Source organism: Lissotriton helveticus, chromosome 8 (assembly GCF_964261635.1).
Source record: "Lissotriton helveticus chromosome 8, aLisHel1.1, whole genome shotgun sequence".
NCBI classification, from domain to species: domain Eukaryota; kingdom Metazoa; phylum Chordata; class Amphibia; order Caudata; family Salamandridae; genus Lissotriton; species Lissotriton helveticus.
In genome coordinates, this window is record NC_136069.1 from 409,054,326 (window position 1) to 409,073,336 (window position 19,011).

A 19,011-nucleotide genomic window follows, 5' to 3' on the forward strand; every position below is an offset into this window, starting at 1 on the left:
AGTGGGGTATAGTGGAGTAGCATATAGTGGAGTGTATAGAATGGAGTGGCATACAGTCCAATAGCGTACAGTTGAGTGGTGTGTAGAGTGTAGCTGCATACAGGGGAATAGTGTATAGTGGAGTGGCATAGGGTGGAGTGGGGTACTGCGGAGTGCCTTACAGTGGAGTGGTGTAGAGAGGTATAGCATACACTGGAGTGGTGTAGAGTGGATTGGCATAGAGTGGAGTGGCACACAGTAGAATAGCATACAGTAGAGTGGTGAAGAGTGTAGTGGCACAGAGTGTAGTGTGGTAGAGTGTAATAGCATACAGTGGAGTAGCATCGAGTCCAGTGGTGTAAAGTGGACCAGCAAACAGTGAAGCGAAGTACAATGTAGTGGCATACAGTACAATAGAGGACAGTGGAGTGGACTAGAGTGGAATGGTGTAGAGTGGAATAGTGTTTAGTGGATTGGCATATAGTGGCGTGGTGCAGGGTGTAGTGGTGAAATAGTGAAATAGCATAGAGTGTGTGGTGTAGAGTGGAGTGGCATAGAGTGGAGTCACTTAGAGCAGAGTGGGTTAGATTGGAGTGGCATACAGTGGAGTGGCGCAGAGTGGACTGACATAGAGTCGAATAGCATAGAGTTGAGTATTGTACACTGAAGCTGTGCACAGTGGAATAGTGCAGAGTGGATTGCCGTATAGTGTAGTGGCATACAGTGGAGTCGAGTAGACTGAAGTGTACATTTCAGCAGCATATAGTGGAAAGAGTACGGTGGAGTGGTGTGCAGTGTAGTGGTATACAGTGGAGTGTGTTAAAGCGGGGTGGCGTATAGTTGAATCGCGTAGATCTGAGTGGCATACAATGGAGTGGAGCTGTGTACAGTGAAGAGTTGTAGAGTGGACTAGTATAGAATGGAGTGAGGTACAGTGTGTTGGTGTACAGTGGAATAGCGTAGAGTGGAGTGGCATAGAGTGGAGTGGCATAAAGTGGAATAGTGTACACTAGAGTGGGGTAGGTTGGAGTGGCATACAGTGGAGTGGAGAAGAGTGGAATAGTGTAGAGTGGAGTAGGATACTGTAGAGCAGAGGTCTTCAAACTGTGGGACGGGCCCCCCTAGGGGGGCCTCAAGTGATCCCAGGGGGGTGCCAGCCTCTGGGATCAACAAACATTATGCTTTGTTTTCAGCCTAAAAAACATGAGCAGCAGTAAGCACGTCTGTAATGGGCCATCATTAACATCCCTTGTCATTTAAATCCTGGCTGGGAGAAGGTGTCAAAAGGGAAGGGACTGCAAATTTTCTCCAAGACCCACACTACCATTTCGAATAACCACAATCTGGATCCTTTGGAATAGTATGTTTGGAAATCATGTATTTGTTTGCATTTCTAAAACAGTGCCAGAACTTAGCTGCAATGTTTAAATAATTCTAGACATATTTAAACATTGCAAGTTAAATAGAATAATTGTGAAAAATTTTGAGGGGGGCTCAGCGAATTGTTTTTCTACATTGGGGGGCGCGGAATTAAAAAGTTTGAAGACCACTGCTGTAGAGTGAAGGAGCGTGAAGTAAGGTACATCGTAGAGGCTAACAGTAGACTAGTATAGATTGGAGTGGTGCAGAGTGGAGTGGTATACAGTGTACTGGCGTAGAGAGGAATTTTGTAGATTAGAGCAGGATAGAGGGTAGTGGGGTAGACTATAGTGGTGTACAATGTAATAGCATACAGTGAAGTGGGTTACAATGGAGTGTTGTAGGGTTGAGTGGGGTACAGAAGAATAGCATTGAGAGTAGTGGTGTAGACTGGAGTGGCGTCCAGTGGAGTGGTACACAGTTGAGTGGAGTAGAGTGCAATAGCATAGAGTGTAGTAGGGTAAAGTGGATTGGCATTGAGTGGAGTGCTGTTGCGTGGAATGGTACAGAATGGAGTGATGCATAATGTAACAGGGTACAGTGGATTGTGGTACTGTGGTGTGGCTTAGAGAGCAGTGGCATACATTGGAATTGCATTCAGTCCAGTGTTGTACACTGAAGGGTAATACAAAGGAGTGGCATAGAGTGGAACAGAGTACAGTGAAATGTTGTAGAATATATTTGCTTACAGAGAAATAGTGTACAGTGGAGTAGAGTTGTTATGTATTCCAAACTATGCCTAAGTAGCAAATGACCATTCACCTAGATTTGTTCTACCTTTCTCTGCATAACAGTTCTAGCACTGACCTTTTACCCAGTTATGTGCTGAATAAATATAGATCGGTTTCCTTGAAACTAGCCTAATTTATTATGCTTGAGGATTCTTAGAAAAGTCCCCTGCACATGACGTTCATAACAGGATTAACATACTCTGTATAAAAGTCCTGGCCATCTACATCCTAAGGCAACAGAACTACTTTGCATAATTGCAGGTGTTGATTTAGGCTAATTTACATAATCGTACTCACAACATATCGATTGTGTTAGGAACCTGAGGTTATCTTTATGGTATAACAGAACCATACCTTCACTAGATAGACAGAGGAGACGCTTCCACGTGGACACTGGGTTCCTGCATGCTAAAGCTTCAACACGTAGCGTAGGGGTCTGACATCCTTTGCGGGGTGTCCAACTTGAGACTACGAAGGGGTCCTTTATTGTCTCCCATCAGGTAATTGGGTTGGCTCTTTCCTAGGGAATTCTTGGCTGTACACCCACATACATGCTAGGTACACTTAGGTAGGGTCTACATCGTAGGAGTATGCCTGCTTACTGTCATGTTTATATGCCTGCATATATTCACTGTTTTAGCACCATGGTAGAATTCTACCTTTTATTTACTCAGTTGGTGCTTGTAATCTTTTACATTTGCTTCTGTCAAATGATCGAATCAAACATGTTTTATATTAGAAAGATGCTGGTTCAATGAATGCTTATTGAAAACGTCCCCAATATTTGTTCTGTGTATCTATCTGATACTACGTGAGTATGATTGACTGAGCAAAATGTACTGTACTTTTTCCACGATCCCTGAAGGATCGAGGCTGTCATGTTCGATGGTTGCCAGAAACTATTTGCTCCTTGGTAAGGTTAGGGGGCTTATGGTGGCACCGTGAGCTAGGTGGTCTATAGGCTGTCATATCCTTTGGGGGAGTCCGAAATCAGTCTCGACACCAATCCCTCCGTTTATGTTGTCCAACAAATGTGCAGATCCTATATATTTTTAGGAACTACATAATTACAGGTCTCCATCCTAGTAGACCTAGTAGAACTATTAGACAGCCTGAAAGACTTATGAGACACCAGACAGCTGTAATATCATCACTCATCGTGTGCATGTCCGCAAACACAAGTGTTGCTCTTCCAGTTCATGTATCTAACAGATATGTGAACTGGAAAACCATGTGTGGAGAAAAAAGTTCCAAATGCATTGTGCAGAAGCTCAAGCTGCACTAGGTCAGCGACCATAACTGCCTACGTGTCAACATTTAATTGGACAAACTGGAATACAATTTCCGGAACACAAAACAAAAACCTGGACTGGATGAGCTACTAACTGATGGCCCTAGAAAATGAAAGAGCTTTGCGTTAAAGAATAGAGTAGAGTGATATTTGGTTAAAAAATAGGGGTAATTAATTTCCCCAAGTACCAGTATTCACTGGAACAACAGAGAACTGAGGGTCCTATTTCTGGGCTTGTCAAATTAAAAGGGCAGTTAATGAATCGGGAGCGGTGTAAAACTCATAAGGATTTTGTTGCTCCTCAACTCGACTTCTCAACAGCTAAACTCAATAGTCATTAACATTTCAAAATTAAATGAAAAGCACACTAGGTTTTACAATGAGGACTGACAAATATTATAAGCAAACCATGAAGGTTTATTGAAAGATTTAAAAGATTACAGAAAATACTAATCAAAATATAGTTCAGCTCAATTAAAATATGACATAAATCAGAGGTAAACCGACATATTATAGCCTTCCAAAGGTGAGGGGAGAATAAGCTTCCATCTCTCATGAATGGGCTTCTATAATAATGTAAAATACAATAAAAACCATACATGAATACAGCCGTGCAAGAATCACACAATTTGAATCCAATTAGGTGTAGTTCTAGAGGCACGCCTATGTATTGAAACCACATGATGACCTTTGACTACCATTTTTTTAATTGACTTTTTGTGTTTTATTTTATCCTAGCTTGAATGTCCTGCATGTGCACATTTCTTTAAAGATTTATTTTGCGTCTCTTTGTAGTTTTAGAGTGAGAGCTTTCACAGAGTAGAACAGCATTTTCAGGAACAGAAAGTGTGGGATGTGCATTTGAAAGCATGAGAGAGAGAGTGGTGTGGAATGTACTTTGTCTCAAAGAGCAGTGTTATAAGCAGTGGTGCTCAAATGTGCGTTAGGTTCTACATTGGGAGATGAAGTGTGTGCTTCTATTGGCAGTGGTGCACAAATGTGCATTGTGTTGTACATTGGGAAGTATTATGAAGTTCTTACTATTGGCTTTGACATGCCCTCATGTCATCTTCAATTCTGTCAGCTAGCTTGAAACTTTTGCACACACAGGCAGGCCCCCAGATTACTCAAGTTGTTTAGGCTATTCAGGTTCAATGTTGTTTTGTTTTCTGTGCTTTTGGAGATTGTTGAATGTACTGCCGGAGACTCTCGTAAGCTTCATTAAGATAAAGCCTGGAACATGTGAAAGTCCAGAAGGAACGAGTTAACTCTTTTGCCTTTGGAATGCTTGCATGGAAAGTGGCCAATTCCAGTAAGTTTCCTTGGCGCAGTGGAAGGCCTCTCTGAACCTTCTAGCGTATTTTTGAGATTATAAACCTGGGGTTTGTTGACTTAGAAACTGGGATTTGTGACTGAACGACAGACAGGTCTCCCGGTTTGCTGAGTCTCTTGACACCGGCTGCAAATCCCCCAATCGGGAGTGGGCCAAGATGAAGTTTGCAGCCGGTGATTTATTTTATTTTTGATTATTGTGATTGCCTAATTCTGTCTTATTTGAAATGCCTTGCATGTCTATCCATACTGTTTTAAAACATCGCTGCTTGCAATATGGGAGTGACCCAGCGGTCCCCCGGTACTTGCAGAGTGACTGCGTCAACACTCGTCGGACGCTTCTCGGGATACCTGAGCACCACCGGGGGGACCCCTGTCGTTGGCATAATGGGGGTGCACTGGGCAGCGGATGGAGGCCCTCACCCACCCCAGGCCCCCAGTGAACACTCTTCATCGGAGCGGCCTGTCCCGCCACGGATCGGGGGGCGCAGACGTTCTTGCGGAGGTGCCCCCACCCAGGAGTCTAAGCACACAGCCCCCGCTTCCGGGACTGGAGGCGCGAGGACAGCTGAGCCCGGCCTTCTTTCAGCCCTTCAACCCCTGTGTGCCCCCTCTCCAACAACTTCTGTTGCAGTCAAAGTGCTGCTGCAGCCGGGCAAGAGCGAGAAACCAGTGAACTTTTCCCAGGTATGGGGGTGCGGGAGCCACGACCGGCTGATTGTCTTGACGTTACTCCAGTGAACCCGAGCCTACACGCCTCCTCTCCCTTCCTGACTTTGACTTTTGAACTATGTACCCCCGGACTTCTCCTGGCACTCTAATTCATACTCACTGGGTCACTCTCATGGACTTCTTTACGTTTTTTCTTTTGTCCTGGCCGCCATTTTGCTGCTGTTCTCGGCCGCTTTTCTATGGACCCTGACCCGCCATCTTGTCCATTCCCTCGTCCTTTACCCTTTTCCCTCGTTTCCACCTTGACGATCCTTAAATGTTTCTTCCTTTTTCTGATTTGCCTTTTCTCCATACCCTTGTATCCCTCCCACCCTCCCTTGGTGCTGTGACTGCGTCCCCCCTCCGACCCCACTTAATGGAACTCTGCTCTCCTGGTTTTTTGGGTCTTGACCTGAGAAAATCTACTATTTCTATATATATGTATATAGAGATAACTCTAATCACTAGTATATGCAGTAGACCTTTGTACTCTCTACCATTCCTATGTGACTCTTAGAGTATATCCATTCGTATCCCTTCCTTGTATGTCTTTACTACTTTTACATTTGCAATTTTTTTCTGTTTATATCTCTTCCTTGTGTGACTTTATAACTTGTAAATTTGCATTTTTTTCTGTTTGTATCTTTTATGTAACGCATGTAATCCTAAATCCTTATGTATCGCAACTGGTTCTTATGTAGAGCGGTCTGACACATTCGGGTAATGTTCGCGCCTTTATAAAATCGTATTAAATAAAATAAAATACTTGTCTACTTCCAGGTCAGGGGAGACAGAGCAATGCAGGCAATAAAATACTCCAGGCACAGCCGAGGACTTATCGCTTCCTAAAGAGAGAGCCTTCAGTATGATCAAACAGTCCATCCACACTAGTGACTCCCGTCATTTTCAGTAATTTCGAAGACAGTTGGGCACACATGAGCAACCTTGCTATTTGTAGTTTCGTTTACGGCGAATATTTAAATATAAAACATTTTTAAATACCATATAGCTATTAAAGAATACATATTTTTACAATGTTATAGGTATTGCCTGTGTTTAATTTCTGAATATTTCTCGAAAACATTTCTAGAGAACGTCTACTTTCGTGAAGTAAAATACTAAACTTTGCATTCTAACATGGCCGTTTAGTTTACAGGCAAGGGCGTGGCTTTGCAACCAGACAGTGACGTGCCCCCAGTCCAAGACCAACCAGAGGCGGAACAGCTGACGTGGAGGCGAACTACTGTGCTGGTTGGATATGATGCCGGAAGTATGACCAGTGGGCTAGTTTTCTTATTGTAAACTGGAGATGGTTTAATGCACTCTTAATTCCAGCTGTCATTGCTGATTAAACTGCTTTGGAGATGTCCGAGACTGTCCTGTCATCGGCAGAAGCCCCAGGTGGCGTGGGTAGCAGCTCTTCCTCGCAGGGTAGCAACCCCCTTTCAAGAAAACTAAACAAGATCCTGGAAACCCGGCTGGATAATGACAAGGTAAATGCTTGTATTTCAGTTCAGTATTAAAAAAACACTAACACTAAACATGCGCGCACGCTTGGGATGCTATGGTAGATTTGGGCTGAAATGCTGTTTTATGTGCGCAGCAGCAGCCTTTCCCTCACTCGCCTAAATATGTAGGCTGGTCCTCGGACACGTGGATTGTGCTTGTTATGTTTGGGAACTGACACTTCGGTATCCGTAGACAGACCTCCACCTTACCTGCCGTCTTACTCGCATTACATCTCCTTCTCATGGTGACTAATCTTTCCACATTACGAGATAGTATTCAATGTAAGAGTTTAACCCTCAACGATTGGCTTCTTCTCTAAGTATTTTAGTATTGGAGATAAACTTTCGTAAATGAGGTCAACTTCCTTCCTTAATTGCCGCGCAAGCTTCCTCAATTCTTATCATATTACATGTAAACCAGGGTTTTTTTGTGACACCAATTTTTAACTATTAAAAAAATATATAATTCTGTTATTTTGTTTGCAATAGTTTTTTGTTGGAACATCATTGCGTACGACTAGATGAAAATTATCTATATTCAGTAATCTTAATGCAATAATATTTTAATATTCATAATTTCATTGATATTCAAATAAAATTCCACATGACAGCTGCAGAGTGCCTGTGCAGTTTGTCTGATTGGTTAGGTACTCTTGAATTATGAGTTGGGTATCAACTGCTATTCCGACAGCAAGTAAGTAGATTGACAGGGGTGTACTGGTGTCTCCTCTATATTGCTGAAATGAGTGATTTGAGTTTTATTTGAACAGGAAACCTGTCATGCCCTTTTCTCTCATCAGAAAGGGAGTAAGAATGTGTCTCTTTCCGAGGAGAAACACCTTTAGTGGGTTTTTCGGGAAGAAGTCAGACAGTGCTTTATTTGGGTGGTTCGAAAGTTCACCTTGCTCGCCTCGCCTGTGTTGTATTTGAAGATTGAGTTGTTGGTCCAGTTTATGCCTATGTATTTTATAGTTCTCCCATTATGCGAGATATCCTCCACAGCTCAAGCCTAATAAGTTTCATGGTGGCAGAGCTGTACACAAAAAAGTAAGAACACTCTTCTTTACTCCATTATTCTCTTCTCTGAACTGGGGGAAAGGTTGTTCGCAGCTAGGCAAGCATTATATACCCTTTCCCCTATAGTGAAGAGGTTGTAATGTTAATAAATATTTAGGTGTATGAAATACCACATGTAGATTTAGTTTTTCAAATGAACTATGGCGTAGGAAAAGATGGAGAGAGTAAGTTAATTATCACTTATATTCATGTTCAGCACTTCCTATACCATCCCCAAAGAGCACTGGGTGTCTGTACCTCTTGCGGAGTGTGCCTTCTCTTGTCATCAGATAGCTGGCTAAATAACTCTACTAATTAGCAGGGCCGTTTCTAGGTGTTTTGCCGCCCTAGGCGAGAATTGAAAAATGCCACCCCCTCCCTTTACCATCACTCTCTCCCCCTGTTATCCAGGCTAGAAGCAGTGGCGTAACGAACCTTGAGGGGGGCCCCCCAGCAGGGTAAGTGAAGAGGCCCCCTCCGGGCTCAATCTAGAGCTCCCCAGTAGAAGTGCGGTGCTGACGGGGGCCCCCTGGAGGGTGAGGCCCACCCCCCGGACCGCGGGGGCTGCAGGGGCCTGTGTTACGCCCCTGGCTAGAAGAAAAACACATCAAACATTAAATACCAGTGAAATTCACAACAAAATAAACACTGAAAACTGGACAGGCTGATGGAGGGCTCAGCTTGTGCTCTGACTCTCAACCAGACCTGCATTACCTCTCCTCATTAATTCCTGACACCTCTCACCCAAGACTGAATTGCAAATGGCTGGAGTGGCTTAGTGGGTGAAAAAAAGGATGAATTTGGATGATGCACCAATTAGTTACCAGTGTCTGAATTTAATAGAAAGATCCCAGCGTGTCTTTTTTGTTTTTCCATGTGAGATGTTCTAAGTATGATGGGTATTCCCAGACCTAGAACTTGTGCTCAGGTTGCAGTACGACTTAAGCTGCTTCTCATTGAGGAAGGAGGCCCTTTAAGGCCGACACCAGTTTGGGGTTACTTGTGTTCTCATATAGGTGGAATCTGACCTATTAGTTCAGACTGGACTGCTCCTATTAGAACAGGACTATGTATGTTTTGAATATGTTTGGCCTCAATCTGTAAGGGCATTTTGGGCTATTTGATCAATTGGGTTGAAACTCATATTTGTTTCCAGCGGCTGAGAATAATTCCAACATTTCATTCATAAACTTTTTCGTTAATGATGGTTTATAGGCGCTGTCCAGAAATTGTATATCAACCCCCGTGCCTCGGTCATGGTTAATGGCAACCTCACCAAAGAACTGACAATTACAAGAGGCACTAGGCAGGGATGTCCCTGTTCCCCGTTGCTATTCGCAATCTACATAGATCCTTTTATCCGACGATTGGAAGGCAACGGGGACATAGTTCCCATCTCAACCCCAGGATATCTAACAAAAACACTAGCTTATGCCGATGACATCGCCATAGTGACTGCAGATCCAAATTTGGCCATGTCTATTATTGAAACAGAGGCACAAACATATGGGAAACTCGCAGGCTATGCTTTGAACCAAGGAAAGACACAAATTATATTAAATAACAAGTGTGACCTGAGAGACCCCCGGGTAATAGATAAAGCTACTTATCTAGGGGTAACTATTACATCTAAATTGGAAAATCTAGTGGACTTAAATCTAAAGCCTTTAGTAGATACAATGCAAAAAGACCTCCGCCGTATTGATAATTTACATCTATCACTGATCGGTCGGGTAAACGCACTAAAAATGGTCTACTTCCCAAAAATCCTGTACATGTTTAGAGCTATAAATCTGGAAATTTCAGATCATTGGTTTAAAACAATGGAGCGTGTTTTCTCAAGCTTTCTTTGGTCTTACACCCGACCTCGACGTGCTTATAAATCTTTGACGCTCCCAAAAGAAAGAGGAGGACTCGCCCTCCCGAATTTAAAGGTATACTATTGGGCAACAGTCTTGCTATATAGCCAAGAGCTTCTTTATCTTGATGGGATAGAAATACCACTGGGCAACAGCAGCCCGTCTATTTACCAATTAATCCTGGGTCACAAAAGTACGAGCTATCTATGGAGACACCTTTTTGACAGTTACCACAAAAAAGTCAGGCTAAAAACACTCCTAGGATCTTTCAAAGTATGGAAAGCAGTGAGAAAACTACTTGGTATAGGACGTATATCTTTCTACTCCCCTCTTCAAAATAACGCTGTCCTACCTGGAATATTTAGCGGGACATGCATGAACAGATGGAAGACTGCGGGAATTACCCACATAGGATGTATGATCTCCTCAGGAGGGTTATACTCCTTTGAGGATTTACGAGAAAAATTTCACCTGGAATGGAGAGACTTCTTCAAGTATATCCAAATAAGAGACTTTATATCGCAACATAACAGAGAAAATAAACTATCTTGTGAAATTGATATTGCTAATATTTTAAGTAACCCCCGGAAAAAAAATCAGGATTGGGGGGATGTATGCTCTTTTACTATCTCACTTTCCGGACGATTTACAGAAAATTACACAAAAGTGGCAGAACAAACTCAATATCACATCAGAAGAATTTAAACTTGTATATGATTACTCACAATCTGTTCTAATGTCAACAAAATTACAGACTCAGTTTTACAATATATGCTTTTTTATGTACTATACCCCGGATAAAATAGCCAAATGGGGGAGTGGGAGAGGCACATGTTGTTTTAGATGCAATTTACCAAGTGCTGATTGTCTACATATATTCTCTGCGTGTGCATGCTTAACATCTTTGAAATCAAGTATTGAACGCTTTCTATCACTGGTTTTAAATGCAGCAATCACCCTCCCCGATGAAACAGTTATGTTGGGTATAACGAATCTGGCTAATCCAATAATTGGGCACAAATTAATTTTTGTAGCAATGGCTGTTTTAAGAATCTGCATAGCCTCTGCCTGGCTTTACCCCATTGCCCCATCATTCCAACAATGGTTTGCAAGACTGCTAGCCATATATAACCTAGAGATGGCCATATACAAGACAAAAGTCAGGAAGCGACGGATAAAAGGGCTCCAAATTTGGCTTCCTCTAAGGGAATGGTCTCTGCGTCAAAATAGCACTTAGCTACACTACAGCTTATATATCAGACAATCGAAGCATCTTTATATTTAAATCATGTGTAAATAACTTGGTATACTTTATTTGAAGAGAATAATCCCTTATTAGGTCTCGCGTCAGCGAAAGACCTTATGTCGCCCGTTTTCGGGAATGTGGACAGGAAAGGGTGCACGAGCGCAGAGCAGCTCAGTTTTCACCTCGTGAGCGCGCACGGCGCCGTGCCCCTCTCCTGTCCACATTCCCTTGCGCAAACACTCACTCACGCATGCGCACATACACACACTGCATACACACACACACGCGCACACGCAGTTACACTTACACAGACACGCAGGCACCCAGACAGGCAACCCCCTCCTCCTCCCCCACAGTCACACACGCATACACACAGACTCCAAGACACACGCACGCTCATACACATACACAGCCCGCCGCCACGCGCGCGCCCACACATGCCCCCCGCCCTCGCAGGCCAGCCACAAAGCGAAGCCCCACTCACCGGCAGCAGGACTCTTCCTCCATTCTTCGGCACCGGGGCGCAGGGTAGGCTCCTGCCTGCTCCGGTGCTGCAACCAATCGCGGCTCTTCCGTGGGAGGCGGGGTAGGCTCCCGCCCTCCTACTGCCTGTTTCCGGTTGTCGCGCCGGCCTGCCTGACTTCCTGATCGCAGGCCGGCAGAGTGACGGCGGTGATTTGCGGTATTTATTTATTTAGTTATTTATGCATTTTTATATAGCGCGGACTTTACCCGAAGGCGGTATTTATTTATTTATGTATTTATGCATTTTTATATAGCGCGGACTTTACCCGAAGGCGGTATTTATTTATTGTTATTGTGTGTGTGTGGGGAGGGGGTAACCAGATGCAGTGAACTGTTAAAATAAAGGCATCTTTGTGTACATTTTAACACGTACTATTGTACCTGAAAAATGTGTGCTAACTCCCCAAAAAGAGATAGGCTCATTGTTTTTTAAAAATCTATCAGGCTAGCTTGTGATATGTTCGATTGAATGATAAATGCAGGGTCGATAGTTAAAGATTTCTGTTTCTGTATTCTAATGGAAAGTGGGTGCGGTCTCTAAGAGAGACTTTTAGTCCATGTGTTTTTTACAACTTTGCATTGCAGATATGTATATATGAACCAAATAAAGCCATAATTTGAAATGATCTGGTTGTCATTTACGGAATGATATGACATATCTACACATGCTGTTTGTGCTTTTCTTAAAAGGGAAAATAATTTTGCAGTACGTATGAACACATGCAGTGTGTGTGGTAACCTGATAGCTCTGTCTTTTCCCCTGAAATGGGGCACTTTTCTCTCGTTTATGCACAATCTGACGAGGCTTTATAACCAGCGTTCTTTCTGTTTAATACGTTTTATATTTTCTTTCATACTTCTTAGCTCTGTGTTTGTTTAATTCAAGAGGTCTTAATACCAGCAATCCGCATTTTAACAAAAGCTGCAACTCGATGTCAACTACCGTGGTTTTATTGCATACCATCACGTGCAGCCCAATATTTCTGCATGAGTCCGATATCCCTTAATTTGCCTGTTCGCTGTGCACGCACCTGTGCCATTTCTTGCATGTAATTTTATTGTGCCACTATAGCTCTACTGTGTCACCATTGCAAACATTCCAACTTATAGATAGATAAAATGATAGAGACAAAAAGAAAGCTGTGTTTTATGTTTTGACCCTGTACTTATATGTGCACAGGTTTGTGTAGTCCATTTCTTCTTGGACTGTGTTGGTGGTATCGGAGTGAATCTTAAACCACCACACACTGAGTGATGTACCCGTCACTGTTTACTATTTCACTTCAACAACTTGAAAACAGGAGACAGCACCAGTGTGTTGCTGCTAGCTTTGTAGTCATTTGGTCCTGTTTGGGGTTTCCGTGGCATGAGTTGAACCTTGCGGCATTGGCAGCATGGTGTTTGGCGATGCACAAGGATGCAAACGATCAGACAGGTACGATGAGTGCAGTTCGTTAACGTTATTTCGTAGCATGCCGACTATGCATTTTATGACATTTGCTTCATTCTATCACAGACTGCCTTAGTTCGAAGTAAGGCAGTGAATGGGTGAACACACCATTTGGCAGCTTGTGAGCCTCTCTCCGCACTCATGCTGGTTTGCTTGCAACCGTTATCAGACTTCAAAGTAATCCGTTCCCCCGTCCCCCGTTGCTCGCTGAAGGCTGTCATGCCCAAGATCACACCGACTGTCACTCAGACCTGGCTTCTCCCACTTTGGCTAGGTGAAAAACAATGTTTATATTGGGCGTCCTGGTTTGTACATTCCCAAAATAGTCGAGCGTTGTTGCAGTAAACATTCAAAAAAAGGTTCGGTTTGGGCTCTTTAATAACAACGCCCACCCTTTACTACATTTTCCAGCACACCTGTGTGGTTTCTGTGACAGTTTTAAATAAAATGTGTTGGTCATATCACGGGTACAGCTGTGCTCCTTGCATTCCCTCCTCCCTTTTAGCCCATCCCTTTCAGCAGCAGCTGGCAGGCACCGTAAGGGGCAGAGCAGCGCACACATTTAAACTTTGTTTATTCACTCTCTCTTACCTAACACAGCATAGCACATAACACCCAAGTCTGACACCACATCACACACAGCAGAGCACATCACACTCAGCAGAGCACATCACACTCAAGCCTGACACCACATCACACACAGCAGAGCACATCACACTCATGCCTGACACCATATCACACACAGCAGAGCACATCACACTCATGCCTGACATCCCATCACACACAGCAGAGCACATCACACTCAGGTCTGACACCACATCACACAAAGCAGAGCACATCACACTCAGGTCTGATATGACATCACACCACACACAACCAACACCACACACACACACCACTACAAACACAACCCCACACACACAACCACCCACACAACCCCACACATCACCACACACACACCCACACAACCACACAGACCCACCCACACAACCACACACACAAAACCACACACAACCACACACACACAACCACACCCAACCACACACTCAACAACACCCTCACTCTATCTATCTTTCGCCCTCACTCTATCGCCCTCACTCTATCTATCGCCCTCACTCTATCTCCCTCACTCTATTTGTCTATCTAACGCACTCACTCTATCTATCGCCATCACTCTATCTATTGATCGCCCTCACTGTCTATCGCCCTCCCTCTATCTATCGCCCTCCCTCTATCTATCGCCCTCCCACTATCTATCCCACTCACTCTATCCATCGCACTCACTCTATCCATCGCACTCACTCTATCCATCGCACTCACTCTATCCATCTCACTCACTCTATCCATCGCACTCACTCTATCCATCGCATCACCACAGCATCACTTAGCCCCACCACAACATCACTCAGTGCCACCAAAGCATCAATCTGTGCAACAATTCAACAAAAACAGGTTCAAATATGTTCTCTCAATATTTCAAGCTTTATTACAAATGTCATAAAAAGATGTTAATATTTCACTTCTCTTCTTGGATTTTCATCACAATAAAACACACTGAACATAATCTTCACAAAAGTGATTTACAAAAGTTTAAGCTATTGCCATTATAAATTACAATAACTTTTATGTAAGTATTAATTATTAAAACAAATAAAAGCCATTGTTATTTGTAATATCAATACATCTAAGTCATGTAAATACAACACATATTGCATTACAAATGCTATAGGTGTCACATTTGCGAAAGTTAAAACTATTGGCATTGTAAATGACAAAGCTATTAATTTAGCGATTTTCAAAGCCAACACATTAATACAACAATTGTCATTTACCATACCAATAGCTCAAACTTTCCTAATGCGAGACCTATTGCATTGCAAATGCTTGTTGTTTTTTAGGTCTCGCGTCAGCGAAAGACCTTATGTCGCCCGTTTTCGGGAATGTGGACAGGAAAGGGTGCACGAGCGCAGAGCAGCTCCGTTTTCACCTCGTGAGCGCGCACGGTGCCGTGCCCCTCTCCTGTCCACATTCCCTTGCGCAAACACTCACTCACGCATGCGCACATACACACACTGCATACACACACACACGCGCACACGCACTTACACTTACACAGACACGCAGGCACCCAGACAGGCAACCCCCTCCTCCTCCCCCACAGTCACACACGCATACACACAGACTCCAAGACACACGCACGCTCACACACATACACAGCCCGCCGCCACCCGCGCGCCCACACATGCCCCCCCCCCGCCCTCGCAGGCCAGCCACAAAGCGAAGCCCCACTCACCGGCAGCAGGACTCTTCCTCCATTCTTCGGCACCGGGGCGCAGGGTAGGCTCCTGCCTGCTCCGGTGCTGCAACCAATCGCGGCTCTTCCGTGGGAGGCGGGGTAGGCTCCCGCCCTCCTACTTCCTGTTTCCTGTTGTAGCGCCGGCCTGCCTGACTTCCTGGTCGCAGGGCGGCAGAGTGACGGCGGTGATTTGCGGTATTTATTTATTTAGTTTTTTTTGCATTTTTATATAGCGCGGACTTTACCCGAAGGCGGTATTTATTTATTTATGTATTTTTATATAGCGCGGACTTTACCCGAAGGCGTCAGGCGCGGCTCTTAGGTTTCGCTCAAATCTCCATAACTCTCTAGCTGCGTCCTCGCGTCCTCCTTTCCCTGAAGTAAGGGCCGCAGACAGCTAGGAGCAGAACGAAAACATCATCCCAGAGCCTGCGGCAGGCACGGCCTTCCAGCCCCTGTGCTGGATGCCAGCGGATGGCTCCGCGTCATTGCAATCCAGGGGTCGGCGCCCAGTACCGGCCAGCCAGCCTCGGTGTGAGTAGTGCTTTATGTGCATTATTGCGTCTCAGAGCTGCTATGGTTCTCTTTAAAGGGTTTGGACAGGGCGTTGTTGACGGGCGGAGATAGTTGAAAGAGAGATAGACAAGCCAGGACCCGAATTAAAGGCAACAGTTGGACCCTCTCCCCTTGCTTAGGAAGTCCCACAATCTGTTTTTTTTTTCCTCCTCCGCTGAGCCATGAGCCGCTCCTCCCTGCGTTGGCTGTGGGCTGGGGACAGAGAACGGCGGCGGTACTGTCTACTGTTCTCTAGTCTAGAGCATGTGAGATTGCGAGGGGAGCAGAGAGACTGCTAAAATGAAGGGAACTAAAGACCGAGCGGTGAAGAGCTGCCGTAGCCTGCCCAAAGTTCCCTTGCTCGAGCCATTAAATCAGCGTGGGGTCCGCTGCATCCCCACGCAAAGCATCTCTCAAGTTCCCTGAGAGAGCAAGCAGCGCTAGAAGGGCAGGAGGTGTCTGCGGCTTTCCTCGGGCGCGCTGCCAGCTGGCACACAGTTGGGCTGTCCTTGATAAACTGTAGTGATGAGAAGTGTTAATTGCTGCAACTTATTGTATATCTGTGTCAAAAACCAACGATTGAAGGTTAAACCGATTGATCTCATCTCTGCAACACTAGTCTTTGAGGATTGTAATGTATTGGGGAATGCAAGGGCAGGTGAATGCAAACTTCTTGTGGTTAATGAGACTAGGTAAGAGATTTCGTAGTCTGCAGAAGAGTGCAGTAGCTCACTGGAACAAATCATTAAAAAGTTAATGTGGTTGTTTGTCTTTAAATGTTCAATTTTATCAGAATTGATCTGAGCACATTTAATAAAGGCTTGCAAGATTTTTTCAAGTGTTGATTTACATATTATTACGGAAGAAAATAAGAATACATATTTATGAATAGAGATTATTTTATGTGCAAGTCTTTTTTGTTGAGTTCTACCCAATTGCAAACATGTACGTGGCATCCTGAGTAATCACTCTGATTGGTTGGATTTAGGAAGTGGAGAGATTGCTAAATACATTCCTGTCAGCGAGTACGTTGGCGACTGCCAACTGACTCAGGGATGAGGAACATTAGATCACTTTCCTCACCGATTTTCTCTTTTTTATTTTATGTTCAAGTCTCTGTTTTTCTTTTCACGCTTTTTGTTTATTTTCCATTATAAAACTACATAGTTTATTTATTTGAAGTTGTTTAAAAACACTGCCTGGTGCTGCGTAGCTACCTCAGAGCGATGTGGGAAAAGGAAAGTAGAGCAGTTATACAGGTGAGATGAACATTTTGGAATGGGTATCCTTGAACTTCAATTTCGTAGTATAATCATCAAAAAGGATCCTCCACTTGTCGAAAGGAGCTAGCATCAGCAATATATGTCAATTACAGCGAAGCCAATGTGGGTCCACAAGGACCACAGAGAGGATGGTGTCCAAACCATAAGAGGTTTAATGGCAATTTAGTGAAAGTTACAATTCAGTCAATAATCAACAAATTTGTACATTTATTAAATAGGTATTCATAGTCAAATGATCTGGCAATCTGAATTAGTATATTATCAAGAAAAAGAAGCAAAAAATAACAACATAAAGTAGGCAGACTATTAGGTAGACATGTTCCATACCGGGATATCTATTCTAAATAAGTATTGAAAGGGGAATAGAGAATTTATAAGAAGAAGGTGTCATCATCAAATGAGCCAAGTTTAGGGATAGCCACGGGTGCTCAAGCATGAAGCTCAACAACCCAGGCAGAGGAATCAGCAGAGACAAGGTGAGATCTCTCTCAGCGAAGTCAGGACAGGGTCTGCTGAACTATACCATAAAAACATATAATTAATACGTGAAGGAAAACTCTAGAAGCTTCACCTCATCAGTTCCCACCAAATGGCCTAATCATCTACTGTCATTCTCTGGGGACAGGTACACTCCCTAGTTTCCCCGCGCTGGACAAAAAAACACACATCTGTGCGACCTTGGATGTATCGCTGGCCCAGTCAGCACCACCACAGCACCACTCAGCACCACCACAGCACCACTCAGCACCACCACCACATTATCACTCAGCGTCACCACAGCACCACTCAGCATCACCACAGCATCACCACAGCATCACCACAGCATCACCACAGCATCACCTCAGCATCACCTCAGCACCACCTCAGCACCACCTCAGCACCACCTCAGCACCACCTCAGCACCACCTCAGCACCACCTCAGCACCACCTCAGCATCACTCAGCATCACTCAGCATCACTCAGCATCACTCAGCATCACTCAGCATCACCACAGCATCACTCAGCACCACCACAGCATCACTCAGCACCACCACAGCATCACTCAGCACCACCACAGCATCACTCAGCACCACCACAGCATCACTCAGCACCACCACAGCATCACTCAGCACCACCACAGCATCACTCAGCGCCACCACAGCATCACTCAGCGCCACCACAGCATCACTCAGCGCCACCACAGCATCACTCAGCGCCACCACAGCATCACTCAGCGCCACCACAGCATCACTCAGCGCCACCCCAGCACCACTCAGCATCACCACATCATCAATCAGCACCACCACATTATCAATCAGCAGCACCACATTATCAATCAGCACCACCACATTATCAATCAGCACCACCACATTATCACTCAGCAACAGCACAGCACCACCACAGCATCACTTTAAGTATTTAAGTATTTAAAAAAAATATAAGCCATTGTTATTTGTAATATCAATACATCTAAGTCACGTAAATCCGAAACATGTTGCATTACAAATGCTATAGGTGTCACAATTGCGAAAGTTATAACTATTGGCATTGTAAATGACAAAGCTATTAATTTAGCTCTTTTCAAAACCAACACATAAATAAAAAAATTGTCATTTACAAGACCAATAGCTCAAACTTTCATAATGCGAGACCTATTGCATTGCAAATGCTTGTTTTCCCTTGTTTCTCTTATGAATTATCAGCTTTCCTTTCTTTTTTCCTTGCACAGAAATACTGTTTTTCTTATCATTTCCTAAAGTCATATCAATATTGCCTGTCCTGGAGGGGGCG

General features: G+C 44.1%; 1 protein-coding gene across 1 annotated transcript in view; it reads left to right on the forward strand.

The window, feature by feature from the left end:
* The first annotated feature begins 6,686 nt into the window (after positions 1-6,686).
* COG6 (component of oligomeric golgi complex 6) overlaps positions 6,687-19,011 on the forward strand; it is a 464,502-nt gene continuing 452,177 nt past the window's right edge. The window contains exon 1 of the mRNA XM_078657244.1: positions 6,687-6,956. Within this exon, the coding sequence (XP_078513370.1) occupies positions 6,828-6,956 (129 nt within the window). The 5' untranslated portion in view covers positions 6,687-6,827. The remainder of the gene's footprint in view (positions 6,957-19,011) is intronic.